This window comes from Equus quagga, chromosome 14, assembly GCF_021613505.1.
Source record: "Equus quagga isolate Etosha38 chromosome 14, UCLA_HA_Equagga_1.0, whole genome shotgun sequence".
NCBI classification, from domain to species: Eukaryota; Metazoa; Chordata; class Mammalia; order Perissodactyla; family Equidae; genus Equus; species Equus quagga.
This window is the reverse complement of record NC_060280.1, coordinates 78,738,925-78,756,952: the sequence shown is the minus strand read 5'-3', so window position 1 is coordinate 78,756,952 and position 18,028 is coordinate 78,738,925. Positions and strand designations below refer to the sequence as shown.

The 18,028-nt window shown below is 51.4% G+C and overlaps 1 protein-coding gene across 1 annotated transcript in view; it reads right to left on the bottom strand.

The window, feature by feature from the left end:
• Positions 1–5,878: 5,878 nt before the first annotated feature.
• ADAMTS15 (ADAM metallopeptidase with thrombospondin type 1 motif 15) overlaps positions 5,879–18,028 on the bottom strand; it is a 27,873-nt gene continuing 15,723 nt past the window's right edge. Inside the window, exons 5-8 of the mRNA XM_046686282.1 lie at positions 13,231–13,408; positions 11,567–11,748; positions 11,285–11,460; positions 5,879–9,421 (exon numbers count right to left, since the gene is read on the bottom strand). Of these exons, the coding sequence (XP_046542238.1) occupies positions 8,647–9,421; positions 11,285–11,460; positions 11,567–11,748; positions 13,231–13,408 (1,311 nt within the window). The 3' untranslated portion in view covers positions 5,879–8,646. The remainder of the gene's footprint in view (positions 9,422–11,284; positions 11,461–11,566; positions 11,749–13,230; positions 13,409–18,028) is intronic.

Below are 18,028 nucleotides of genomic sequence, written 5' to 3'. Positions count from 1 at the left end.
TTTAATCTCTAGAACCTTGGAGATTTGTCTCCCAAAAACAGTTCTGCAATATCCAGAAAACAGGAACCATAATAACTCCTAAGGAGCTAGATAGAAGGCAGTCGACAGAGTCCCAGAAAAGTATGAAAAATGGGGATACCACATTTCCTATTTTTAAAATGTCAGGGAAACAACTATGAGAAGAATAACCCCAGCCCACTTATATTTCAATACTGATTGGGAAATAACAGCTATGAAAATTCTTTGAGAATTCTTGAGCCTGTTAACTTACTCCCAGTTTAGAGTAGTAATCAGCTTTCATTTACTGAGCACTTACCACGTGCCAGGCTCTGTGCTAAACACATCAGGCCACTGAGTTCACACAGCAGCCGTAGGAGGTGAGTATTGTTACTTTCCCTTGCATAGATAAAGCAGTGAAGCTGTGTCCTCCGATTCGGAGGCTCAGTTCCTGTCCAGCAGCCCTATTTACGTAGACCTCTCTGACTCTGGGCCTCATGACCCTTCTCCCCTCACCCTTCAGGCCAGTGTGGAAACAGCTCCACCGTTACAGCCTGGTCTCCCACAGGGGCTCTTGGGGTTTCCCTCCCGGCCGCCCACACCTTCGTAAACTGTTCTTTATGCAACTCTCTCCTCCAATTTTCCTGATTTGAGTATGCCACCTATTTCCTGCTGGAATCGTGACTGATAGTGAGAGAGAGAGAAACTGGAGCAATGTGAATCCTACCCAGTGGTAAGGTGGGTCAGGAAGCAACCCCAGTTAGTGGAGAAGGCAGCCCCTGAAAAAAAAATGCAAATTAGCAAAACTCTGGGCATGGTAAAACCACTTTGGAGAACAGTTAGGAAACAGTTCATAATCGAGTCGGAGATGCACGCACTTTATGGCCCAGAAATTCCACCCCTAAAAGCTCTCATATAATACATGCACTGGAAAACATGAGCAAGAATATTACAGCAGAATTGTTTATATTAGCAAAATTCTGGAAACAACCTAAATGTCCATCATTCATATTCATATAATGAAATAATGTACCAGACTGAAAACAAGTGAATAGAACTACATGTAACCACAAGAATAACTCTGAAAGACATAACATTAAGCAAAGAAATTCAGTTGCAGAAGAACACAGGTAATACGCAGGTACGCCCCTGCATGCACTGTGGAGAAGCATGCAAAGCAAAGTGTACATTGTTTAGGGACACAGATATAAGTCGTGAAAGAATGAAGGAAAAGCTGGGGATGATAAACACCAAACTCAAGATAATGGTTACCTGATGGACGAGGCAGGGGTACAAGGAAGGAGGCACGCACAGGGGCTTCAACTCTGCTGGTGATGTTTTATTTCTTATGCTGGGTGATTAGCACCTAGGTTTTATTTCATTATTTTTCTTTTATTCCTTTTTATTATTTATTTTATTATTCTTTGTTCCTTCTGTATGTCTTTAATATTTAATAATTACTTTTTTTTAAGATTTTATTTTTCCTTCTTCTCCCCAAAGCCCCCCAGTACAGAGTTGTGTGTTTTTAGTTGCGGGTCCTTCTAGTTGTGGCATGTGGGACGCCGCCTCAGCATGGCTTGATGAGAGGTGCCATGTCCGCACCCAGGATTCGAACCAGCGAAACCCTGGGCCGGCGAAGCGGAGCACGTAAACTTAACCACTCGGCCAAGGGGCCAGCCCCAATACTTAATAATTACTTTAAGGAAAGGAAAGGAAAAACAACTTCTGGAGGTTTCCAGGGAAAATAGAGCCCTGTGGTTACTGGACTCCATGGCCAGAGCTTCCCTCACTTCTCATCGCTCTTTTCTGCCCCTTTGACACTCAAAGTCACACAGACCATTCGAGGTTTCTGGGCCTCTCTGAACTCCAGCTTCATTTGGTGGCTGGGTAGTTCCATGAGCCAAATGCTGGCCCTAAAAACCTGGGAAACAGACCAAGAAAGCAGCCAAGTAAAGAGATTTCCTACTAGGAGAGATCCTAGGCGTGGAGGGCAAGCTTGGGTTGTGTTAACAGGTCCTCCAGAAACCACAAAACATTGCCTCAAGAACATGCTCCTAAGTCATTCCAAGAAATCTTTCAGGGCGAAAGAGAGGAATAGACATTGTCTCCCTGCCTTATCAAGAGACTGACAAGGCCCCCCGAAGTACGGCCGGGGAGTGAAGAGCCCAGCTCTGGAAGGAGACAAACTTGAGCCTGAATACTGGCTCCGCCACTCACCCGGGTAACTTTGCGCAAGTCCCTTCACATTTTGAAACCTGGGTTTCAGCATCTTTAAGCCTGGATTGACCAACCCTCAAAGGGTGGTTTGTGAAGACCAAATGAGATCATGTTTTGCAGACTGGAACAGTGCCACAGGGAGAGGGGTCCTCACAGTCCGGAGAAGGTGGCTCCCCCAGCCCTCTGGGTCTGATGCACATTCCCAGGGAAGCCTGCATCTTGGAAGCGCTCACTGACTGTGCCCCAGGCCCCGGGCCAGGTGCTGCGTGCACCTGCTGCCTGAGGACAGGTTCTCTCGCACTGCAGACCCAGTCCAAAGAGGGTTCTTGAAGAGACCCTGTCATCCTCCTGAATACATTTCCTTAGGCCCCCCAAAGGCTCTTTCCTCAAAATCCTCAACACCAACACCAGGAGTATCACCAGTGATGGGTCTTGCCTGCTGAGACCAGGATCCCAGTCCCATGGGGTCATCTGGACAGTTGGTCAGAAGTCTGAGACAGCAGTGGCCTAAACCATAAGGGTTTACTTACGTATACTGTCTAGGATTGTGGCCGGAAGGGGACGGGGCGGGGGGAGTGTGGAAGGGAACTGTTGCAACAACTCAGGGATGTATCTGAAATCTCATCAATGTCCAAACGTTTACCACAAGAATATTTTCACCGTTTTCCCAAATCCAATTTTTCATAAGGAGATTCTCTTCTCTCTTCCTCTCCCTCTATCTTCCCCTTTCTGCCAAATTGCTCTCCTGTGGAAACAAATAGTTCTGTTTCTTCTTTGGAATGCCTCTGGAAGCCAGGAACTCTTATCTCCCTCAACAACGTTCTGGCCAGGGCCTGGAATGCGATTTACATTACTGACCACAGCACAGGAGGACAAACAATGGAAGGACTTCGCAGTTGAACACCAAGGAGCGGGGCGGGGAGTGCCTGGGCTGGGAGAGAAAGGCTGAGGGCCTGAGTTTCTGGTGTCGTGCAGGGTCTCCAACGGCTGCCCTCTCCTTCCTCACAGCCCGGGGTCCAGAGTAGGGAACATGTCACTGCAAGCCTCTTACGGCCGACTCCTGTGGGCCAGGGGTGATGTGCTGGCGTCTGGAGGCCTGAAGGGAGGCACTGGGCTCTTCTGGGATCTGTTGCTAGGATTGCAGGCTTCAGGGCTGACTCACCCAGCAGTGCTGGGAGCAAGCCAAGAAGTCACGGAAAGACTCTCGGGGTCACACACGCTGCCGTTGGCCCTGCCAGCTCAGCCTGCTGGGGACCAGCCAGGGCTCGCTGGGCAGGGGAGCACAGCCCAGGGAGTCAAGACCTTTTTGCAATTATTGAGGCTATTTCTCTACTAGGGCAAGAATGTATTCCTCTCCTGAGGATGGATTACAAAGCAAATTGTTTCTGCCACTCTTCAAAGGCCAGTGAGGTTAGGAAACTGCTCCTTCCTCCTCCCAAAAGCTGAAAAACACCAGCAGTGTTTCTGCTCCAGACGGCTTTGGGGGGAGTTGCTAGCCACTTACCTAACCTGGAGCTCCCCTGAGCCTCCACTGGCTGCAAGGTGGGACCGGGTCTCCTCTCCTTCCTCTTTTATTTGCTGCGACATAGTAAGAAATATATATTGGTCTCTGCCCCCAGCTCCTGATGCAGAGCCCCTAAAACCATCGCAACCTCCTGAGTGACAGGGGTGCGAGGAGCATCTTGTGTTCCAATACTTGCTCTTTGACCCTGGTTCCTGACACTGAGCTCCTAAATCCCCTGGAATTTCCTGCGTGACGGGAGTGTCTTGTTCTAATGAGGTGACTCTGGGTGGGCTCCTGGATGGGGGCCAGTCACCAGAAAGACCAAGCCATGATTAGAAGCTTGGAATTTTCAGCCCCATCCACCATCCTCCAGGGAGGGGAGAGGGGCTGGAGATTGGGTTAATAATTGATCATGCCTACGTGAGGACGCCTCCATAAAAATCCCTAAACTACAGGGTTCGTGTTGGGCAACACATCTACATGCAGGAGGGTGGGACACTCCAACTCCACAGGGACAGAAGCTCCTGTGCTCCAGGCCTTTCTGGACCTCACACTATGTACCTCTTCATCTGGCTGTTCATCTGTATCCTTTATCATATCTTTTATGATAAACCTGTAAACATAAGTAAATGTTTCCTTGAGTTCTGTGAGCCATTCCAGCAAATTATCAAACCTGAGGGGGGATTGTGGGAACCTTCAACTGTGTAGCTAAGTCAGTCAGAAGTGTGGGTACCCTGGGGACCCATTACTTGTGACTGGTGTCTGAAGTGAGGACAGTCTTGTGGGACTGAGCCCTTAAACCTGGGGAGTCTGATGCTAATTCCAGCTAGTACCTGTCAGAAATGAATTAAATTATAGGGCACCCAGTTGGTGGCTGGAGAGTTGGAAAATTGGTTGGTGGGGGGAAAAAACCTACACATTCAGTGTCAAAAGTATACTAAGTAGAGAAACAGTTTTCCTTTACCCCCAAACCAACCCATGGGAACTTTTCCTTAGAAAGGTTTTACTGTCAATTGCTACAATGGAAAACAGAAGGGATAACAAAAATAACTACCCTAGGAATGTGACATTTTGAGTAATTTTACAAAGATCTTGCAGTTGCTGAGAGGTCACCCTGAACCCCTCCACATCCTTTCCAGGCCTCCAACTAGCTCCCAGTGTCAAGCAGGCCCTTCTGGCTAGACCCTCCTTCCACCAGGACCTTCAATCAAATGCCGAGTCCCCGTTTTGCCTGAGTCCCCGCTCTGCACCCCCCACCCTGGGCCCCTCTCCGTCTATGATCGGCTCCTGGAGAGGTCATTTGCCCCCTGGCCTTGACCTGCAGGAGAGGCACCAGGAGAAGCCCATTCATCTCTGAACCCCAAACTAAAAGCAAACAGTCGTCTACCCAAGTTTAACCCTTACCTGTGCCCAGAAACCCCAATCGTTACAGATGGAAGCACTGAAGGAACACTAAATATTAAAGCCACCTTTCTTACTTCACAGAGAGGAAACGAGATCCCAAGAGACAATCTCAGATCTGAGAGCAATGCAAGTTTCTGGTCTCCTAGTTGGATGTTCTTTAAAATGCGTCACGTCCCTCCCCTGCCTATGTATTTGCCAACACTGTCAGACTGAAACAGAACTAGGAAGAGGGAAACATTCTCCAAACAGAATGAAACTTTCCTTCTGGAAACTTGGAGTTTCCTCCTAAGGCAGGTGCCCAGAGCCCCTATGTGATGGACCCTCTGGCCTCTCCTTGTGCCTCGCCCCTTGCCCCGGTCCAGCCCCAGCAGCATTCTCTCAGGGCCTGCTGCACACCTGCTCCTCCTGGCCGCCGAGCCCCGGCCTGATGCTCCTGTGCTGGAAAGCCCCCTGCAACACAGCTGTGTTCCTTCCTGAGCCAGCTTTTCCCTGGTCACTCTGCCCCGCACACCCAGACCCAAGTTCTCTTTCTGAGCATCAGTTCCTCTCTTCTTGGCACGTACCGTCTCTGTCTCTTTGCTCCTTGACTTGTTTGCTCTGCCCCCTCAGCTGGTCTGGGAGTGACACAGGAGGGGGCTGTACCTGTCCTAGTCACCATTGTATCACAGTCCCCAGCACCGGGGCCGGCCCACGGCGGGTGTTCAACAGCTGTGGGAAATGTGTGTGTAGATGAGGTGAAGTCACAGAGGCAAGACGTGGATTTTAAATACTTACAGCTTTATTAGGAGCAGGCCGTTGGCCCCGCAGCAGCCAGCTCCCAGGTATACACAGTATACACAGCCCAGCCAGTACCCAGGTCCTTCCATCCTTCTGCAGTACAATGCAAAAGAACCAAACCAAACCAAAAGGGGGGCTCTATAAGTGACAGTGTCTAGTGCCTTCAGGGGCTAACTCCCAGGCTGGGAACACTCAAGTCCGTCCACCCGTCCTCAGCTCCCCCCAGCCCCTACTCCAGCATGGCAGGCCCAAAAAGTTGGACTCCTCCAGTCAGTGCACACGATGAGCAAAGGAGACAGGGGGCTCCTGAGCCCAGATCCTTACTGGTCCACACCCCATGGAAGAAGTTGCTGGAGCAGCCAGAATGTTCCTCTTCTTCCAGAGACATGAGATACCACCTTAACTTTTTATTCCATCACCAGAAACCTGTGTCCTAAGGCTTGTCTCTGCTCAGCCTTGGAGAACATGGTTGGATTAGTGAAATGGTCAAAGACAAGACAAACCTCCCAAGTTGTCTTGGTCAAACTTCTTTCAGAAACAAAAAAAGAAAAATATTGCAACAGAAAAGAGCACTGAGACCCAGCTTGTGTCAGGAACAAGATCAGTTGTCCCTCCTTGAAATGACTTGTAAAGCCGCTCTGCTAGGGGACCAGTCACCCCCACTGATGGCGGCTCCCTTCCCACCCGCCCCTTCCCCTGCCCACTCTGCACAGCCCCCGTACCACCCTCTCCTTGCCAAGGATGGGGGCACCAAGCACAGGGCGCAGTGCCGTCGTCGGCCCGCCGGGCCACATCTGCCCTGACACCCTGGTCCCTTTGGATGCTGATTCCCACAGTGTTCACTCATGCAGGAAGGCGGATTCCTCCCCGCTCTGCACGCCGAGGGGCACTGCAGCCCTGCCTCCGAGACCCGCACGCCCTCTGCCCTGCTGCGGGAGCTCTGTTCAAGGGCTCAGCCCAGGGCCAGACCGGGGCGAGAGCACCAGCCCAGAGGCTGCCTGGCTGGCTGGCTGGCTGGCTGGCTAGTTTGTGGATTCTCTCTGTAAGGGGAAACTAAATAAAGGACTGAACCCCTTTCCGAGGAAGATACTTGGTCTGCTGTCACCTCACTGAAGTCCAGGCCACAGTATGACACTCTGAAACAGAAGCTCCCATATACACACTGGGCCAGCTGCACCCCCAAGAAATACCCTGCTTAGCCAAGAATCTCTCACATCCGCCCCACTGGAGTTGGAGGAGACGCCTGGTTTCTACTTCCCTTACATGGCTCCAAGATGGACAGGTCTCCAGCAGCTCCTGCTGGTGGCTGCCAAGGGCCCCTGGGTCACGTCACTGGTTCTTGGTGCCTCCTGAAACCTGTCCCCCAGGCACCTGTAGAGAGAGACCCTGTCTTCGTGTTTGGAGCCCCCGGGGGTGGCCAGGCTGTGGGGAGCGGGGTGCCACGCACCACGCTCGTCTTCGCGTCTGGACAGCTCAGTCTACAGAGGATGACAGTGAGTCTGCTGGAAGCACCAAGGTCACCACTGCCCCAGGGGAGGGACAAGGGTGGGTTCCCAGAGAGTAGAGCCTGAGGTAGCAAACAGTGAACCCCGTTATCCAACCGTAGAAACTATGGCCTGGGGATGCAACAGGACATGCCCAAGGTCAGGCCACATGCAGCTGTCCAGATGCGCACCAACCTGCTGGCACGTGGATGTCCAGCACCTAGCCCTCCTAGCATATCCCATCCCCCTCTTGGTGGGACCATGGCCACTTTGAAGGTTCTCTGAGGTGACACACAGCCTAAGGCATCAGCCTTATTTATACCTGCCTCTCTGGAGGAAGAGCCATCAGACCTGGGGTCTCTCCCTCCCCATCCCAGGGTGACATTCCCCCAAAGCTCAGACCAGCCCCAGTGACATCAGAACCCTCTAGATCACTCCTCAAACTCCCTGCTTCAGCCACAGAATCCGCCTCCCCTTATAAGCCTCAGCACGTTTTCTTACTGCTCGGATCCTGGAAGAAGACAACAGGCTCCCTGTTGACTTCCTACCTCCACCTGCAAAGCCTCAGAGGACACCCATGGAAGCCCTCCAACCAGACTGACATCCTGGACAACACAGGAAGAAGATGTGTCTCCTTAAGGGAGGGCTAGGAGTAGAAGGAAGATGAGAATCCTCGGGACTGCCCCTACCCACAGCTCTTCCCAAAGGAGTGGCCCAGGCCCCGGGGAAACCCAACCCCACGCTCCCCTCCGCTTCTGCACCCCCAGCCAGTTTTTTTTTTTGCTCAATCCACGTCAGTCAGAAAAGGAAAGTGGGCTGAAAGCACCATAAAAACCTGCCTTGTTCAGAGACGGCTCAGAGCCCCTGGGGCCACCTGAGGGTGCCAAGCTGCGGGCATGGCTCTTCCAGCAGCCTGCAGCCTCCCTGATGGGGGCCACGGTCCCTGAAGTTCTGCCTGGGAGGTGCCCATCCTCCAGGTCCCTTGGACGCTGGGCCCCAGCACCTCCTGCCCAGCACCCGCACCTCGCAGCCTCTCCCTGAGGCTGGGCCCCGGAGGAGCCGGGCGTGAGGTAGACTATGCGGTAGTTACTTCACTTCCCCGCCCAGGAATCTCTCACCCCTGCCCACGGTCCTTGTCCCTGGATGCAGGTGACGTTGTGGCATGGGCCTCTGGCCACTGCCCTCTGCCCACGGCTCCAGCTGGCCAGAACACTGGCAGCACCAACAGGGTGGAGAGTGAGGAGGAGAAAGGGACAGTCCTATTCAGCATGGCCTCAAGATGCAAAAGTCCAGTTCCTGGGGTTTACGGCGCAGGTCACACTGGTCCCGGGCCAGCAACCGCCCTCCATGGGCCAAACACTTGAGTGGACGCCTCTTAAATCCCCGGCCGCAGCTCTTGGAGCAGGGCGACCAGGCACCAAGCTCCCAGGTCGGGCAGGGCTCCCCACAGGCTCGCATCTCAACCGGCCGATGGGCCGCATCACAGGCAGATGCTGCGCGTGGCCCCGGGGAGCCACGACAGTCCACTGCCCGCTTCTGCAGGCCACCACCACAGCTTGCAGAGCAAGGACCCCAGCTGCCTGCCACCCAGCGCGCAGGGGGCCTGTCGTCCGGCTGCTCCACTTGATTGGAGAGGCTGAGGACGCTGTTGTGGAGCACAGAGGATCCCCGCGGGTCCTTGGGGTGGGAGGACTTGTCCTCCCGAGGCTCTTTGGGCAGATAGAAGGAGTAGCGGACCCGGGGCGGTGTCATCTTCCCCACAGAGAGGACCTCCACGGTCAGGGGCTCCAAGATGGGCCGGGAGGCCTGCAGGCTCTCCACCGCCGTCCCGGTGCCACTGTAGCGCAGCAGGCTGCCCTTCACCACCAGGTCCCGCTCCACAGCCGACACCACAAAGTGCCCGTTGAGCAGGTACTTGCCTTGGCTGTTCTTCAGGGCCAAGTAGTTGTCGTCTCCAATCAGCCCCTTGTAGCCGCGCTGGCGGATGTCGATGCTCGAGGCGCCCGCGGGGATGGCCACCACAAAATTGTACCCATGCCTGAGGTCAGAAAGAGGGGCGTGCGTTAATCAGATGCCTGGACATGAGGACCCCGTGTCCCTCTCAAGTCACAACTGATCCCCATTTCACAAGGCCTGGGGCAGGTCACGAAGATGGCAGAACACAAAGACTAAGCAGGCAGCCTCATCCGCCACTCCACGGGTCCGGGAGGTCCCCTCTGAGGGGTGGTGTGCAAGCCTGTCGTCAGTCCTCTAAACTACATAAACCGGCTGCATCGCCAGCATCTTTTTCCTTCAGTAAATTTATATTTTGGTGAATTCTAGCATGAGAGTAAAAGCACGAGTTTTGGAGTCAGAGTGATTCCTGCCACCCGCTTAGCTGTTGGCCTTGGAGAAGTTACTCAGCTTCTCAGTTTCCTCATCTATACAAGGGAGAGCACGACTGCACAGACCCCACCGAATTGCAATCAGGATTAAATACGCTAAAGCAGAGGAAGCATGTAGCATGCCGCCTGGCACACAGTAAGCACTCAATAGACATTAGCTATGAGGGGGAGGAGAAGGGGGAGGAGGTGGAGGAGAGAAGTCCACAGTCCCTGAGGCCAAGGCTGGGGCTGGATGCAGTGAGACACACTGGCCCTGAGCCAGGGACCCAGATCAAGCCTTGGCTGGGACGCCAGCTCCCTGGTGGCTCTAAGCAAGTCAGTCTGTCTGGGTTTTGCCATCCTCATCTATACAATGAGTGGGTCAAACTAGAGGATTTCTAAGGCTCCTTCCAGCTCCAGTGGTCCGATAAGGAACACCTGCCATTGAACCAGTGAAGCAAATCTGGGCTGTTTACCTTTAATTCCCCATGTAGCCTCCCCCTTGCAGATGCCTGTGAAGGACAGCATGGAACACCATCCGCCTGCAGTGCCTGAGCTACCAGAGAAGTTGTCCACCTAGGTGCTCAGCTGAGAGTGCTGTGTCCAGTGGGGACAGCTGAGGTTCCCGGACAGCCATCTAGCCCTTTCCATCATCAGCACCCGGGCTCCTAAGTTTTCAGAGCAAACCACACCCCCTTCAACTAAGACCTCAGGGGCTCTGCCTGCCCCAGCTTCTTCCATAACATGGATCAGACTTTCCAAGGACTTTCCCCAAAAAATAAAAGGGGATGTGCCAGACCTCAGAAAGCTAGGGAGCCCCAGGCTCTGGAGTTGGGACAGAGGAGGCCCAGAGAAATTTCTTCAGCTGATCCCGGCGCACATCTCCCAGGAAGGGGGATTGCCTCAGTCCCAGCCACGCACTCCACTGTCTCTCTGCAGTTTATTGCCATTGTCACCTTAATGCTGTCCCAGGCCGGGGCCTCAAGCTCAGGGAGATGAGAGGCTGTCACACTTGTCTCCAGGTCTGTTTTGTTTGGTTCTCATCATCGTGAACATTTAGGGAGCATTTATATGCACCAGATACTGTGCCAAGAATGTCACCTGAATTAACTCCCTGAATCCTCACAATAGCACAACATGAATATATCAGTGTCATACCCACCCTACCAGTGAGGAAACCTACAATTCTGGAGATTGCATCAGTTGCCCACGGTCATCCAGAAAGTGGAGAACTGAGATTTGAACACAGTTCAGTCTTACTCCAGAACTCCACACAGACCCTAACAACGCCCTGCTGTCTCCCTGAATGTCGTCTCCCATTAAGTGGTGTCCTCCTTGAGCATTCTTCTTTGTTAGATGAATGAATGAATGAATGAATAGCTTACTCGTAGAAGAGTATGAGTGGGCTCCACAGCAAGGGTACTGGCCAGGATCTAACATTCACCCCAATCTAACCCAAGCTTCCAACGCCTGGGGGCAACTCCACTCACCCTTCCCCACCCTGAACCTGACTGCACCCTCCAGGGCCCAGAACTCACATGGGCTTGGTGAAGAGTCCTGTCACCTTCTTACAGCTCTTATTGTCTCCCCCACACACCCCACATTTGTCGAACTTCTTCTTGGAGCCCAGGTTCCCGTCGCAGCCAGCCTTGATGCACTTGCCTTGGACGCAGACCGAGGTGGAGTCGGGAGTACACGGTGTGCCATCCACCACCTGCAGCACCCACAGGAGGGGGAGAACAGGAGAGAGGGGCAGCTCAGCTAGATGCTCCCCAGGAGACCCTGTCCCTGCTCTGGTCTCCTGCCAGAGGCTCACTCACCTTGGGTGCCAACACGTAGAAGTAGCCGGTGCCGTTGGCTCGGCAGATGAGCTTGCACTTGTCCCGGGGAGACACGCCTGAGTACTTGGGCACCCACGCCACGGCCAGGGTGAGCCGGTTGGTGCTGTGGTTGTAGCCATTGAAAGCCTCACACTGCTCCTCCCGGAAGCTCTTGCCAGAGGCTGGGGAGGGAGAAGCACATGCAGGAGGCTAAAGGGAGGGGCAGTGGGGGGAGAGGCAAAGGAGAGATGCCTCCGGGGCGCTCAGCCTCCTGCGACTCTAAACAGCTCCTCCTCACCCTCAGCGAGTGATCACCAACACTGAAGCCACCCCATGGGACCAAAGGATGGGCACACATGATGATGCCTCCCCAGGCAATGTGCCACCTGCCCCAGGAATCGGGCCTTAAATGACCTCCACAACAGGTATCCTAAATAGTTCTGTGCTATAGAGCCTTTCAGCAGTCTTTCCATACTATTTTCAGAATGTTATTAAAAGCATAAAATAAATTGCATAGATGACAAAGAATACCATTATTTTTAAATACAGCTATCAATCTATTTTGAAACATACTTGTGATGTGTGTGCTTCCTTGTTACTCATTAGACAACAAGATTCCACAAGAACTCCAATAACCACCGCCCTGCTGAAGCAGTGACTGGCACAAATAGCTTTTTGAGAAGTCTGCACGACTGAGATGTCGCATGAAAACATCCACAATCTCTACTGGTGACAAAGCCACAGGTCCTGCCACTAGGATTGTAGTTTGTTGCCTATTTAAAGGAAATACTAAGTTTTAGATAGAAAGGTTAGTAAAAAATACTGAATTTCTAATTGAAGGCAATATTAAATTTTAGATTAAACAAGTTAATAAAAATAGAGATGTAATTTTCTTGCAACCCAAGTTCATAAATAATTCCTGCTTATGAAGATGGCTTCAGGACTACGTAACTGAGGGGACTTCTGGTGCCCCGTTCCCTCGGGCCATTTAACCTCCCAGTCTAAGTCACTGCACGAAAACACCCTCGCCAAAGGGGAATGGACAGAGAAACGATCCCAAGAGGACTCTGCACCTCTACACTTCCAAACTTTGTCCTAGGGAATAGAACCTTCTTTTTTTGTTTTTTTGTGTTTTTTTTTATTTTTTTTGGTGAGGAAGATTGGCCCTGGGCTAACATCTGTTGCCAATCCTCCTCCTTTTGCTTGAGGAAGATTGTCACTGAGATAACATCTGTGCCAATCTTCCTCTATTTTATGTGGGACGCTGCCACAGTTTGGCCTGACAAGCAGTGCTAGGTCCAAGCACTGCTTGGATCCGAACCTGCGAACCCCGGACTGTCGAAGCAGAGTGCATGAACCTAACCACTATGCCACCGGCCAGCCCCATAGAACCTTCTTTTTTAATTGAAGTATATCCGACACACAATATCCTATTAGTTTCTAGTGTACATCATAGTGATTTGATATTTACATACATTGTGAAATGATCACCATAAGTCCAGTTACCATCTGTCACCATACAAAGTTACTGCAATGCTATTGACCATATTCCCTACACTGTATATTACATTTGCAGTAACTCTGTACCTATGAATTACCCGGAGAAGGGCATGACCTCCAGCCTTGCCTCCCAGGGCCCAGCCACGCCTGCCCTCCCCTCTCACCTGGGCTAGGGCAGGTCTCCAGGCTGCAAGATCGGTATTTCACCCTCACGCCCTCGCAGTACTTGCCCCCGTTGCCAGGGGTGGGGTTGCTGCACTGCCTCCGAGCCAGCTGCACGCCCCCGCCACAGGTGCGCGAGCAGGGGCCGTAGGGCTCCCATTTGGCCCAGGAGCCGTCCACCTGTGAGGAAGAGTCTGTTAGTCCTCCAGGGGTCAGGGTGCTGCACCCATGCCCTGAACCTACAGAAGAGCTAGACCGGTGCAGCCTCCGTGATGCCGTCCCACCGGAACGAGATGCACTTTGTATCACGAAGGGGAAAATGACAAGCAAACGAGCAGCGTGCACGGGGCCCACACAACACTTCAACTGGTTAATTAGCAAGCGCCAACTGGTCCCAGTCATATGAGGGCACTCGGAAGACAGGCCTTTCCAGGCTGTGCAGTCAGGCAGCAAAGGTCTACAGTCCCCTCTGCCCTCCCCACACGGGGGTCTGGAGCAAAGAGGGAAACCCCCTGAAGTTTCAGGAGCTTCATCTGGAAAAACGGGGCCATTAATGCTCAGGTGGGAGGTGGGACAGAACGGTTAAATGATGCAACGCGTATGAAAATTCCTAGCACCGAGCTTGCCACTGCGCAGGAGTTCAACATTTCTCCTTATTTACTTCTGGTGTATTTACAAAAGGCACCAAATCTAAGGCACGGCCAGCCCCCAGCCTTGCCAGCAAACCTTGTCACCACAGACATCTGAATATTTTTATTTGTAAATGTTCTATAATTCAGACTTTTCACCAAACCAGACTGATCTTAGTCTCAATGAGGGGCTGAATTTGAGAATGTTTCACTATAAGCAGTTCTAATGTTTGTGCTAAGAGGAGGTAGAGATAAGAGACTATTATGCAATCTTAAAACTGTGTTTGGAGTTGGAGTGAATTATGCAGTGTTGTTTTGTTTTCTAACAGGGTGGATAGGGGATAGAAAATTTATAGTCTTCATTATGTTTTTCTTAAGATGACAGTAAAGTGAGTTTCCATCCGCTGAACACACGTAAGTTGGGCAATAGAGGAAGCAGCCCAGTTGGACAAACCTGGGAATAAACATTGTCACAGATCATCCAAAGCACTGAACCCACATGGAGCTAAGCAGGCACCAGCTGCGTGTGACAGATACTTTAACTCTTGTCTGTATACGTATTCTATCTGTCCTTCTGTCAGACTGTTCTTGTTTCATTGTGTCAACAGGCCTGTTTCATCCTGTAACAAACACTTCCCCTTAACTCTGCTCCCTCCTCAAACCCCATCGCAGCCTCTCACTTCCAGAGATCCTCCCCATCCGTGCTTTCTGCCTCCTCCCTCCTCAGTGCCCAGCGCCCCATGGAAGCTGCTCTCTCAAAGGTCAGCAATGGCTGTCTACAGAGGCAGGGCCTACACCTGGTCATCTCCAGTTCTTCTTCAGTACTTAACAGTGTTCCTGTGGCTTCTGAGATGATGCTCTATTTTTTCACCTGGCATCACTTCCTCCCACCCATTCCTACAGGGAACATTCATCGTGCTCCTGCCATGTGCCATTCATGCCTTCATTCACCAAATATTTGTTGAGTTCCTACTACATGCCTGGTGCCATGTGCAGCGAATCCCTGCCCCACAGTGACTGCATCCTCGCAGAGAAGATAGAGGATGAAAATAAGCCTGTGCGTACAGAGTGGAGGCGGGAGGGCCTCAGTCAGGTGGGCTGCTCTGAATTACAGGGGCCATGGGGGCCTCACTGCTGAGGTGACATCTCTGCAGAGGCCTGAAGGAAGTACAGGAGTGAGCTATGCAGACACTAGGGAAAGACACCCTGAGGAGGGATGTGCCCAGAGTATTCCAGCATCACAAGAGTGAGAAAAGCAGGAGACAGTGAGAAAAGAAGGCAGAGATGGACTCACTCATTCTGAGCGAGGAGTAGAGCCTCTGAATGGTTCAGAGCACAGAAGCAGCATGACCTGACTCCCATTGTAAAGGACCCCTCTCTGGTGGGAATCGTCTGTAAGGAGTAAGATCAGAAGCAGGGAGATCCATTAGGGGGCAATTGCAATAATCCAGGGAGAGGCGATGGTGGCTTGGACCAGGGTGACAGCAGCTGAGATGGAGAAATGGTTACATACTGGACTTATTTTGAAGACAGAGTCAACAGGAATTGCTGAGGTATTGGATGCGAAGTATGTGAGAGGAAGAGGGTGTTGGCATGAGCAACTGGAAGATGGAGCTGCCACAGCAGGTTTAGGGGAGATGATCAGGAGCTCAGTTTTACAGATCTTATGTTTTAGATGCTTAACAATTATCCAAACGGAGATGCCAAGATTCAGTGAGACATTCAGGTCTGTAGTTCAGGAGAGAGGTCTGGGCTGGAGATATACATTTGGGAGTCTTTAACATACAAATATAAATAGTATTTAAAGCCATCAGTCTAGACGAAGCGCCTAAGAAGTTAGTGTGGATAGTGAGAAGGCTAAGGACTGAGCCCTTGAGCACTTCAACACTGGGAAAACAAGAGTGAGGAAGAACCGGTAAGGGAGACTGAGAAGGGGCCAGTCACGGGGGAGGGAAACCAAGAGACAGTGAAGACTGTGTTCCCCGGGGAGAGAGTGATCATCCTGTCAAATGCTGCTAACAAGTCGGGCAAGATGAGGAATGATAACTCGTCATTGACTTTAGCAATGTAGAGCCCATTTGGTGAGCTTAATAAGAGTTATTTTGAAGGAATGGTAGGAGTGAAAGCCTGACTGGAATGGGCTCCAGAGAAAAATGGCAAGACTGGAACTGGAGAGAGCAACTTGATCCAGCTCCTTCAACAACTTTGCTGTAAGGGCGTCAGAGAGATAGGCTGCAATATAGAGAGGAAGTAGGATCACGAGAAGTTTTGTTTAAGATGGGAAAATTACAGCAAGTTTGTATCCCGACAAGAATGATTCAACCCAAGAGAGGGCAAAATCTGATACTGCAGGAGAGAGAGAGAGGAGAATTGATAGAGCGCTTTCCTTGAACAGATGAGAGGGGACAGTAGTCTACTGCAACGCACAAGGTCTGGCCCCAGCTAAGAGCATGGACAGCTCGTCCACGGTAAAGGAGGAAAGGTAGAGTACGGGGGCACAGAAGCAGCTCAGACACTGGATGGAGTGGCGGGAGCTGGAGAAAGTTCTCTTCCGATTATTTTATTGCTTCTTTTTTCTTAATAAGAAGCAAGGTCACTGCCAGAGTGAAAATGAGGAAGAAAGAGTCGGTAATGGGAGGAGAGAGGTGAAGGTGTGAAATAATAGTTCAGGCGATTGGGAGAGTGAGTGAACTAGGGAAATCTATAACTCCTGGCAGCATTATGGGCCCACCTAAGTTTGAATTTAAACTGAGACCAGTGAGCACTATAGCATGTCTCTGTCCAGCCATATCCACCTATTCTGGCACAACTGAGTAGGTAAGAGAGTTGGATTCCACCAGGGTGGTGGCTTATCCAAGTGAGTAGGATGAAGAGAGACAGGGATATGGGAGTCAAGAGTGTCTGTGAAGGACGGCTTCTAACAAGGGACCACAGAATCTCAGCTCAATAAAGAGATTGGTGAGGGCATGAGAAGAGCGACGGATGATGGAAAGATGGTCAGATCAATGGATTGTAGGTCCAGATGGGACTGAAGATATGTTGGAGTCCAAAAACTAGAGGGAGTGAGCTGGGATAATAGGGTCTTGGTGGTCAGTGGTATTCTTGAAAGTGAGATCACTGCCAGGCTGCAATGATTAGTCAGAAAAGCTTTGGACTTTGACCTTTTCTCCGTAGGGCAGTGTCCTCTGTGAAGGGCTAGGTTGCAGTTAAAACAGGGTAGCAAAGGGACTATTCAGAAAAGTGGTTGAGGATGTAGTGTATTTTACTGCTGATGGACTGAGAACTCCAGAAAGCATGTGGGAAGATTGTGCTTCTCAGATCACATTTCCTGCATCCAATATCCTCTTGGCCAATCTCTTTATCCTCCAGACTCATCTTCCCAAGAGAAGAGGCTAGCCAGTCACAGCCTGCTTGATCCTGGTGATGATCTTGTCCTCAGGACCTTCTAGTCTAAACACATCAAACCAGTGGTCAAGGCAGATGCCACCTAGCCCCAAACCACCTTTCCCAAAGATGTTTCCGATGGAGCCCTCACCCACCCAACCCTCCCGCCTGCCCCACCTCCCTGACTTTGCTCCACCTCTGCTTATTGAGACCCTGCTCATCCCTCAAGGCTCTCTTCAAATCTGACCTCCTCATCAAGTTTTGTCACACTCCTCTAACCATCATTAGTCTCTCATCCCCTGATCTGCCAGGACACACTGTCACACTTCTGTCATAACACATACCACACACCTCTCTGTGTCTTGTTTTACAGTTCCATTTCTAGCTTCCCCAGTAGACTGTGTGCCCTCTGAGACATTGCCTGAGTTCTACTTATCTATCTGACACCACAGTATCTTACACAGTTCCCTGGACACAGTGGATTGTTGCCGAATAAATGGTTGAAGGTTTAATTAAATATATATTCCCAAAACACAGAGAAGGATTTTACATAATTCTGTACCACACCCATCTCAGGGCAACTGATAAAGTGCTTGGTGAACACTTTCATTCTTCTGCCTCTGGGCACCTAAACCCCAAGCCAAGCCTGCCTGCAGCCGGGGTGGAGGACGAGGATGAGGGACGAGGATGAGGGACGAGGATGAGGGACGAGGATGAGGGACAAGGAAGAGGGATGAGGATGAGGGACGAGGATGAGGGACAAGGAAGAGGGATGAGGATGAGGGAC